Below are 11,425 nucleotides of genomic sequence, written 5' to 3'. Positions count from 1 at the left end.
GCGGAAATTCAAAATTCGCGATACTTTTTGAACAGACCTCGTATATTTTTTGTTTTTATATACAAATGGTATATGTACATTTACTGTTATATATCTTTTTTTATATACAAATTGTATATGTAAACTTACAGTTTCCAAAGTTTTTCTTATATGTGCTACGAAGGAAATCATGTAAAGTTTTCTAATGACAGATTTCAAATGGGCAATTAGTCTACATCGGTTCATGTTGAAAAGTATCGGTTTGTGGCCACCAGACAGTCGTAACGTGCATGAAATTGTACGATCAAAATTTCGACTGTTATGCAACGTTATCACATTACTCTTCATAACAACGATACCGACTTTAGTATCGTTGCTACGGATATGGGGCGATATGACACTAAAGGTAGAAAATTTGGAATGCAGTCTGCCTATGTTAATGGCGTTGTTTAAAATCAGTATCATATGGTATAATCAAAAAGGTACATTGCTTGGCAAAATATTTTCTTGACAGTCACCTTACTTAATATTATATTTAATTAATAAAACGCACATAATTATCTACGTAGCGAAGTATTAACGCATCACTTCTTATAGCCCTAGCACCATTAATTGGCATGATTGAAAAAGATTGGGTAAAGGTCAAGATGAAGGAAGAGCGAGATGTTATGCTCAGGTGTGCCATAATCACTCGCCTGATTGCCATGTGCGGAATATTCATGATAATTTTTTCAGTATCTATCACCTTAGTCCTCCCATGTTTCGGACTAATGGTCAGGCACGTGACAAACCTGACTGATTGTGGAAGACCCTTGCTAATACAATCGTACTACTTGCATGATGTGTCCAAAAGTCCGCAATTCGAATTAACATATTTAGCACAAGGAATAGTCTTGTTCACAGGGTGTCTCTCTTATTCTGCGGTGGACCACTTCCTCGGACTGTTGATTTTCCATGTATGTGGCCAATTAGAGAATCTACATTTGCGGTTGAGACATATGGAAAAATACCCGAACTTTAATGCAGTATTGAAGTACAATGTGCAGGATCACATACGGTTAATCAGGTATTCCAGATACATTGCAGATAAAATAAACAGAAATAAATTATTTCTAAGCAGGAATTGTAGGACCGATTGTATACTCAAAAACAATATATATATTTATGTTATTTTCTGACGTCATTTTCTGATTTACTATTATAGATCCGTCGAAATTATCGACAATACTTTTGATTTAATGCTGCTTGGTTTGATGATTTGTTTTTGCATAGAATTCTGCCTACAAGGATTTCTCATAGTAAATGTAAGTATTGCAAATATTTACACATTGGGGACATGATTTACGAGAGGTTATTACCCAAACATTTTTCGATAAAATGACATGTTTATATGTGAAACAAATATAAAATGCACCTGCCAATTTACACATTTAACAATTTTATTTTACACATTTTTTTGGCGTATAACACATTTCTAAGGTGATACGATAAGTTTCAAGGAGTTTTAGAAAATTTACGATCTTGTATTTTTAACAATCTAGATTGTTAAAAAAGAAGGCCAATTGCCATTTATGCAGTTGGGTTGGATCGTTGCAATGATTTTATATATATTGTTGCACATGGGTCTTTATTGTGGCGTTGGTGAAGTTCTCGTGACACAAGTAAGTGAAGTAAGTAAAATAATATGACAGTAGTTTTCACAATAATATAAACTGTATGATTTGTCTACTACTACTACTCAGCATATTTTTTGTTATTTTTCTGTAATATTCGAAAATTTTATTCACGATGCATTTGTTTCGAAATATAATATTTACATTATTGGCGCTTATTTATCCAATAATCGTTCTGTTCAGATCTCATATATGTGTCACATTTTTCAGTCTGAAAAAATACACCGAGCTGCTTATGAATATTCGTGGCACACAATAGAACCGAAGGCAGCAAAGAACTTATTACTAATCATGCTTCGCTCGAATAAACCATTATATATTACAGCTGGAAAAACATTTCCCATGACAATGGCGACGTTATGCAACGTAAGTGATGAACGATACAAGGATTCAATATTACGTTTTCCGTGTTATTTAAGATTCTTTTCATAAACATACAATAACTTTTTGTAAAATTTCACTATTTCACGATAATTTTGTGTGAGGCGTCTTAACTTAATAAAAAGTATTTCAACTACCTTATGCGAAAACTGATATCGAAACGATGTTGAAATAACATTTTGGAAGTCAAAATTAGCTCGACAAGGCTGGCAAGTAGAAAACTCGACTTTTGTTTGAATCTTGATTTATTTTATAATTGCGAAGGGGGTCATTTACTTTGAAATGCTAAAAATCTAACAATTTTTAAGAATTTTTTTGAAAAATTGTTTACAAATATTAAGTTCACGTTTGAATTGTGTCTATGCATAATTCCGTTGCGAAATTCCGATAGATATTATTCGCAATTGTTTTTCCGCTCGAACATGTGTCGAACAATAAAGTGTCTTACATTAAGTGAAAGCTGAAATTTGTGCGGACATTTTAAGAAAGTATTCATCGAGATACATGACGTATACAAAGCTTAATTATATTTTGAACATGGAAGAAAAAAATGTGTATTTTCGGTGCATTTCGTTTATCTATTATGCCAAAATGGCATAAATGCGTCGCAAACTCACAAAGAAATATGCACCGTGTGCGGAGAGAATGCCGTAAACGAAAGTGTGTGTCGGAAGTGGTTTGCAAAATTTTGTTGCGGAGATTTTGGTCTCCAAAATGCTCCTGGATATGGTCGGCCAGTCATAACTGATGTCTATCAAATCAAGGCTTTAATCGACTCCGACCGGTATTTGACGACTACAGAGATTGGACATAAACTCAACATTGAACAATTATTTGTTTCGAGACATTTACGGAAGCTTGGGATGGTAAACAAGCTCGATGTTTGGGTGCCGCATGAACTGAGCAAAAAGAATGTAATGGAGCGAATTTCAGTTTGCGATTCGCTGTTCAAATGCCGTCAAAACGAACATTTTTAAAGCGGATGATCTTTGGCAATGAAAAGTGGATTTGTCTACAACAATGTCAGTCGAAGAAGATCATGGTCGAAGCGCAGGGAGGCTATTCATATATCGTAAATGCTGGATTACGCCCGACGAAAGTCATGCTTAGCATCTAGTGGGATTGGAAAAGAATCGTGTATTATGAGCTGCTGCCACCCAAAAAAAAACGATTGATTCGACTAAGTACTGATCACAACTGGCCAAATTAATGCAAGCAATTGATCAGAAGTGGTCCGAATTGGCGAACAGAAAGAGCGTTGTGTTCCACCAGGACAACGCTAGACCACACGTTTCTCTAATGACCCGGCAAAAGTTATTGCGGTTTGGGTGGGATGTTTTGGTGTACCCACCATATAGTCCAGACCTTGCGCCTTCAGACTATCTCTTTCGGGCGCTACAGAACAATTTGAATAATAAAACTTTTAGTTCCTTGGACGCCATAAAAAACCACTTGGATGACTTCTTTGCCCAAAAATCTCAGGACTTTTATGGAAAATGGATAATGAAGCTTGTAAAGATGAGGAAGAAAGTCATTGAAAATAATGGAATATATTTGATTAAATTGATTAATACTTTGCGGTCCGTGGCCCACCCGAAAACGCTTGACAAATGTGTTCGGACTTCTGAAAGGCATAATACGCAAGTAGCCGCGCTTATTTAGTTGATTTTCTTCTTATACTAAAATTGATATCAAAAAACTATTGAACCTAGCGTATTCAAACAACTTTATCGTGAAGTTCATTTTCTTCTCTATTATTAAACATCATAAAAGTTAACTTTTCTGTGAGAACTTTACTTTCTGAGACCATCAATGTCATGGTCTATTTTGAGCTGGAAAAAATTTAAACATAGATATAATCGACTCTTTAAGGGCATAAATTATATCAAGAAAATTAATAAAAGCATAGAAAACATACTTCTCGTTTACATGTGCTTGCAAACATTGTTTTTTTCTCCGCGGATATAAATTAATATCCTCATCGTTTAATGATTCTGACGAAATTCGTCTCAAGACACGTCGACGAAATATCGGTGACACATCATCTATGACCATAGAATATGAAACAAAATTATATAAAATACGGCATAATATGAGACCAAACAGTAGATAAATAAATAAATACAGTTAGAGAATACGTGTACGATTGATAAATAATAAACCAATGACTGATTGTAAGAGTCGAATTTAACTTTTACAACTCAAATTTCTTTATTTGAAAAAAATCTGTGTTAAATAACATTTTTTTGCTTTCCTCAGCTCACAATAGCGTTTACACTGGTAAAATCTGTCGATCGACTTGAATCGAAAAACTAGCTCTGAAAGAATCATCCTAACACTTGGAGCGATCGTCACTTGTTTTGATATAGCTACGAATCGCTATTCATCTGTTTTGTATGTTGCCAGTTGCTTAAAACCGCATTTGTTTTGATTTATTGATAAAACCAATGTTGTCAGATCGCGACGGCACAGTGCCGTCGACGGACCGCAACGTCGAAATGAGCGCGACGGCACCATGCATGCCGTCGACAGACCGCAAAGTATTAAAATCGCTTTTTTTGCCAAATATTTTGCGTTTAAAATTTACTCGAATTCCGCTACGGAATTATGCATAGACCTAATACATATATTTTATTTATACTTTAAGAATTTATACTTTAAGAATTATGCATGAACTTTTATATATTAAAACAATATAAAATAGTCGAAATGTCTGCTCAGGCAGCAGACAAATCTACCAAAATTTCAAGAAACTGCTGAAATTGTACAACAAAAGCTGGTTATCTGAAACCCAAACATCATGTTAATTTATAATTAATAAATTTAAACGCATGTACTCAACCTATTGAAATTATAGAAATTCGCCAATAAGTAGAATTATATTGTTATTAACACGTTAATTGCCACGAAACTGTTCACGATTCTGGTCTAAGAAGCCAATTTGATTTAATCAAGTAATGAAGCGACGAGATAACTTGTAGTTGGCGTCCTGGGCAACCTACGAGATATCTCGTAGTTGGCAGTCAACATGTTAAGAAGAATGTTCATTTTTCTACTATTACTTTTCCAATAAATTGTCTAAGAAATATTATTTTTTTTTTAATTTATAATTAACATTATGCCGTCCGCACGTCTAATTGGGATTTTTTTGTTTGACGCCGGTAGGACTGACTCAGATCATTTTGCTTGTCGCCGGCGGTTTTTCGAGGTTTTCGGGAGATCATAAATCGTCAGTTCTCATTAGTTTTCAATCCTGTCCCGCTATTTTCATGAAATTTCGAGGATATATGTAAATAAATGTTACATTTTTTTATATTATATATTTATTTATTTATTAATATTTTAATGTTACTTAGTATTTCTCTTTTAGATGATATGAAGCAAAACAATCTCCGAGGTGTTACGCGACTCCACAAGCTTTACACATTAAATTTGTTGTACTTCTATTTTTATTTTTGAAACATAAATAGCACTTTCTTAGTTTTCGTTTGTCGGAAATTTATATTAGCTGGTGTTGCTTTAGCTGACCGGAAAGTCTGTCGATCGAATCATGATGTTTGTAACTTATTGTTACTTAAACAGAACACAAACAGAACACCAACAGTACACAATCAGAACACAAACGGCACCACAGTGCTATCGCCGGTCTTTGCGCGATAGTTTTGCGCACGAAACCAACGTGGTGTCGCCGGTCTTTGCGCGATAGTTTTCACAGGACACCAATGTGGTGTCCCTGGACGGCATAGTATTAATTAAATAAAATAAAATTTATAATTTAGGTTTTGCATATGAAAGAAATAGTTTTCATTTATTTGTCGGGGTTCAAATGGCTAGTAAGGTCGCGGTTGGATGCATCATGCTGAAAAATGCATTCCTAAAAAGAGCCGTGAAAAGCCGTGCAGTATACCAACAAGTAAACCAGTAAGTCCAATCATCGAGCGTCCTAATCGCGAACCCTGGGTGTGACTTATCTCACAGCAGATAGATAAGGGACAAAAGGTGTTACTCTGACGTCTAAAAGCGAGAACAACCCAACTAAGGGAGACAACCTCGACAGAAAACATCGGTCCGCTGGGGTGGCTAATGGATCAACTGAAATCAGGCGATGGATAAAATACGAGAAAGTAATACCACATGCTAATACAGCTAAATACCTGGGACAACTCTAAAGAGACGCAACATTCAGATGGAAAAAGCATATGAAAAAGAAAAGGGATGAATTAAACATTAAATTCAGAAAAATGTACTAGCTACTAGGTAGGAAATCTAGGCTAAACATTCAAAATAAGCTTTTGTTGTACAAACAAATTCTAAAACCATATGAACCTATGGGCTACAACTATGAGGTTGCTCAAAGAAAAGTAATAGCAATATCATACAAACTTTCCAAAAAGTCCTAAGAAGTATTGTAAATGCTCCTTGGTATATGCGTAAGGACACTATTCACCGAGACCTCAAGGTGGTTACTGTCAAAAAAGAAATAATAAGAACGGCAACCAGGCATATAGACAGAATTCATGAGCACGTGAATACAGTGCGACAGAATTTCTCGATTCAGAGTAATGCGAATCGCCGGTATAAAACCGTCAGGCGAACCCAGAACGCGAGAAAAACTTCTCGTCACAACCTATGTCGTAAAGATTGGGCGCCAGATGCGGACTTACCGCCCACAAAAAAAACCAAGATGATCGACGAGCCTCCCCGGGCTTCAGACACGTTCTTTCTCGCAACCGAGGTTAATCCCGAACGGGACCGATAGCTTCTGAGTGAGTTAAATCGGAGGCGAGGTGGTTCGTCGGGTCAAGTCAGGGCAGAGAAACGAAAACACAAGGCCAAGGGTTTATATAATGCAATGGTTGCCTTTATTACGGCATAGCGGTAGCGATAACAGAATGCGCTAAAGCAATAGCGCCTTGCATGTACAATTTTAATTTTGCGAGACCCAGACCGCGGTGGACTTGCGATGTCCGCCGGTAGGGTGGCTAGCCCACCATTTGCCCCAAGTCCGTCGGGAAGGTTGCACGGCGGTCGACCGAACGGACGATCTACGCGATACTATTTAATTTAAATAAGGATGTGCGACCTTACAAAAATCGAAGCTCCTGGCAACTGGCTCCCGGTGCTGCTCCTGAAGTCTCGTCCTTCTCGTCGAGCACGTCCTTTCTCTCTCTCTCTCTCTCTCTCTCTCTCTCTCTCTCTTTCTCTCTCTCTCTCTCTCTCTCTCTCTCTTGCTCCATCGTTATCGCTGTTTTTTCGGAAACTCTCTCTTTACTCCACCAAGCGCAAGACTAGCTTCCGTCAACGCAGATTGTTAACAGGTCCCCTCTTCTTCCTTGTCTTTCTATTCGTCCTTTTTTGGTTTCCGGATGTTTTCCGACAGCAGTTTTCTGATCCACTTTCTCGGTCTGCCGTCTCACCTCCTGCTCCTCGGTAGCTCCTCGGTAGCTAGGCGCGACATCGGGTCTCCGGTTTGTTGCTTGAACCGCCCTTATGCGCGTCCTTATACACCGGCTCTACCGCTGTAAGAAAAAGGACGGAACACGACAGCCTAGACGATGTCAAGAGCAAAACTTCCGATAGCACGAAATAGAGCATAGAGAGTCACCTGGAGTCAATCCGCGTTGTCGGGCTGCCTCCGCTCCTCCACCCGGCGGGTGGTGCTTGATGTGCTTCTTCTTCTCTTTTCGCCGCCATCCGGAGCGTGGGTTATACATTTTTAGGGGGACGCGGGGTTCGCCTCAAAAATATACTCGCGCCGGAGGTGCGCGGTCTCCGCTGTACAATATAAAAAAAGAAAAGTCGCCGCATCAATTACACGCTCGCGAGGAGCATATCTCCCTATCCGTGATAAGACTTCCTCGGAAGCATTCGTCTCTTGTGACGAGTGCTTCAAGCCGCCACGTCACAACAAATATGCTTCTTTTCCTAGATAACAGCAAGGAGCTCAGACGTCTCAGGAAACTGAAACCTGCCCCACCTGTGACGAGGCATCTTGATAGAAATGATGACTTGTACATAAATTGAAACTCATTACTGCATGATCTCTCCATAGTGAATTATTCAGTAAAAAAATGTTACTAGATAAACTGGGAAGCTTAGTTGTAATATGTGCATACTTTTAAATAAAAAAATATTTATTTGTCAAAAGCCCAAGTCATTATATTAATCCGTTTTCTTTGTACATTGTCAAGTTTAAGAAATCACGTTCCAAGAAAAACGCATTTAAATTTTTCAATTATATATTTTTGATATTTACAATAGATTTTTTTAATCGACGATTCCTGAAGCATGTAAAAAGGCGCATACTCTTCATAAAAGAGCGCGAGCGTGGTATAGTAGACAACGCACCGGCCTGCCATGCTAGAGGTCCCGGGTTCGATTACCATCAGAACCAAAAACTTCATACGCTCGTAGTTCCTCTTCGGTGGTAAACCACCAAAGTGTATCCATGCCACGAGAACTTCTCTCCAAAAGTTTGCCGTTTGAAAGCGGTGTTTAAATTGTAGGTTCCGTATGCATGTGTATAATCTGCGTGCGCACCACATGCATACGTGAGACAGAGGTAGGCCTAGACTCGACTCTGGGCAGTAACGTCATTGATGATGATGGTGACTCTTCATAAAAATCAACAAGTTGGCCAGACCTGTCCATTGCATCGTTTTTATCAGCGTGTATTTTCTGAAAATGCTAGTATATAATACAAGAACATTTTTGTTAATATAAGGAATACGTATAGGGAGTAACTTAAATCATATCAAATTCAGTGGCTAGAATATTGTCATAGTTATTGAACTCACTGTCTGTTTCACACTGGCTCTCTGGTCATTGAGGTTAAGCGATGTCAACGGCGTATTAAATTTGATAGGTGACTACTTGGTTGCTGCTCGAGATCGAATCCACATAGGGATACAAATATTAAGTGTGAAACAACTTTCGCGATTAATAGTTGTCAGAAAATTGCTTAAATTAAATTGAGAATGAAATTTGTTCAACTTGGACTTGCAATATCACCATTATATAAGGTCTAGTAAAAAGTCATCCATTATTTTGTATCAAATTGGAGGCTTTATTTAACATAGTTACGATGATCCGATTTAGGTCAAATATGCATCGTTTTGTTCGATAACTTGTTGCCATTTCGAAGGTAATTTCATTATGCCTCTCTCATAGAAACCCTCGTCCCTATTGGCAAAAAACTGGGAAAGTCGATTTTCACAAGCTTCTTTTGAGGCGAATTTTTCACTAGCAAAAAAATTCGCCATAGACAGGAACAGGTGGTAATCACTTGGTGCCAGATCCGGACTATAAGGTGGATGCAACAGAACCTTCCAACCAAGCTCCCGAAGCTTCTGGCGAGTCACTATCGATGAGTGTGGCCTGGCGTTATCCTAATGGAACACAATTCCTCTCCTATTAGCCAAAGCTGGCCGCTTTTGGGCGATTGCTTTCTTTAGACGATCCAATTGTTGACAGTATAGATCCGAATTAAGAGTTTGGCCTTAGGGGAGCAGCTCATAGTAGATAATTCCCTGCCAATCCCACCAAATACATAGCAAAATCTTCCTGACCGTCAACCCTGGCTTGGCCACCGTTTGCGCCGGCTCATCGCGATTCGACCACGATCGTTTTCGCTTGACGTTGTCGTAATTGACCCACTTTTCATCACCAGTAACCATCCGCTTCAGAAATGGATCGATTTTGTTGCGATTCAGCAGCGATTCGCAGATGGAAATTCGATCCATGAGGTTTTTTTGCGTTAACTCGTGTGGCACCCACACATCGAGCATCTTTTTGAAACCAGCCTCATTTAAATGGTTCCAAACGGTTTTTTGTGCAATGTTTAGCTCCTTGGCAATCGAAACGGTGCTTACATGACGGTCGGACTCGACGATTTTCATTATTTTTTCAACATTTTCGACAATTGGCCTCCTGGAGCGTGGTGCATCTTTGATATCAAAATTACCGGAACTGAATTGACGAAACCAAAATTGCGCGTGATTGGCTCTTATAGTATCAAGACCGTAAACACTATTCACATTTTTAGCTGCCTGGCTTGCGTTTTCACCTTTATCGAAAAAAAAAACTGTAAAATATGGCATATTTTCTCTTTGCTGGTGTTTTTCTTTGACGCGCGCTCAAACAATACTGAGTCAAGCAATCACAAAACTGTCTAAGAGGTTTTTTTAGTACGAAATCTTATCTTTCTAACGCCATCTGGCGTAATCCGATCGGACTTATACAACGCGAGATACAGATTAGTAAAGCCCTCTATTGGAAAAATAATGGATTACTTTTTACTGGACCTAATATTATTGTGATTCATTTTGGCGAACATTTTAAATTCTGTGATATCTTTGTAATATACCAACTATATTCACACTATATTTGGTTGTAATATTGCTATGAAATATTTATATTGCTGTAATATTTCTGTTGAATCTTGTGCTATTTGGAAAATTGTTCGAAACTTAGTTATTTTAATGTAAAAAATTACTCTGAATCGAGCTAATTTTGATGTCAACAATGTTTTGAAATCAAGCCTATTTGAATCTAAATGTTAGATTTCTACTTTTTTTCGATTACCAAATTTCGATATCATTTCGATATAATTTTGACTTCTTACTGCTTATTGGGTACATGTTGATCCCATGTTTTCAACATACGCATTACAGATTAATTTAATAACAATATTTTACGTAAATATTTCTGTTATCTGTTTAATCGCAATTAAAAAAATGTTGCAGTTGTTGAAAACATCAGCAGGTTACGTATCTGTGTTACTCGCCAATCAAAATTGACGGCGATGTTTTGAGTTTAACCATACAGCACCGGTTGTTATAAAAAGCTTCCAGAATGGTTTCAAATTCATTTCAACCTTTTCTATTTCATGTGCAACATATCTGAAAAAATTCTGCAATATGTCATATGAAATATTACAATAGAAATGTTTCTGTAATCTTTCTGTTACAGTGCACAGGAGTAAAAAGCCGAATTAAAAACTATATACACATTGTTAAATAGCAAAAAATATAACGTATCCTTATGTTTTAATAATAATTTTTTCATTAATACGTAGTGGTCTTAGAAACTCAAAGAAAGTAGGGAAGCAGGTGAAAGGCGGTATGCATTCCAACTTATAAAGATTGTAATATTTACAGATGTTAGTAGAAACGTATTACTATTGGATTGATGCATAATTATCCGCCGTTAACTTTTTACGTATTTATTACTAATGAATATTGGTATTTGTTTATATTTTTAATAAAAACCATTCTTCTACATTTACTTAATAGAAATGCGTGTCGAAAATCATATTCACCTGCACCATATACTTCTCTACTATTGCTCTACTACTTGAAGGAACAATCAGTGAGAGAAAGAGTCGGGAGTGG

The 11,425-nt window shown here is 37.4% G+C and overlaps 1 protein-coding gene across 1 annotated transcript; it reads left to right on the top strand.

The window, feature by feature from the left end:
* Positions 1-184: 184 nt before the first annotated feature.
* Positions 185-10,831, top strand: LOC106742664 (odorant receptor 49b-like). The gene is made up of 6 exons (XM_014615837.1): positions 185-461; positions 715-1,045; positions 1,184-1,283; positions 1,521-1,640; positions 1,863-2,018; positions 10,778-10,831. Exons 1-6 carry the CDS (start codon positions 185-187, stop codon positions 10,829-10,831), a joined length of 1,038 nt encoding a protein of 345 aa, XP_014471323.1.
* Positions 10,832-11,425: the final 594 nt, after the last annotated feature.

This window comes from Dinoponera quadriceps, unplaced genomic scaffold, assembly GCF_001313825.1.
Source record: "Dinoponera quadriceps isolate SergipeBrazil2010 unplaced genomic scaffold, ASM131382v1 scaffold843, whole genome shotgun sequence".
NCBI lineage: Eukaryota > Metazoa > Arthropoda > Insecta > Hymenoptera > Formicidae > Dinoponera > Dinoponera quadriceps.
Note: the sequence above shows the minus strand (reverse complement) of the source record. Positions and strands in the feature narration are given on the sequence as shown.

Coding starts and splice junctions, on each gene's coding strand:
- LOC106742664 (XM_014615837.1), top strand. CDS start 185: ATGACAGATTTCAAATGGGCAATTAGTCTACATCGGTTCATGTTGAAA. Junction 1,046..1,183: donor GATCACATACGGTTAATCAG/GTATTCCAGATA, acceptor TTACTATTATAG/ATCCGTCGAAATTATCGACA. Junction 1,641..1,862: donor GTGAAGTTCTCGTGACACAA/GTAAGTGAAGTA, acceptor CACATTTTTCAG/TCTGAAAAAATACACCGAGC.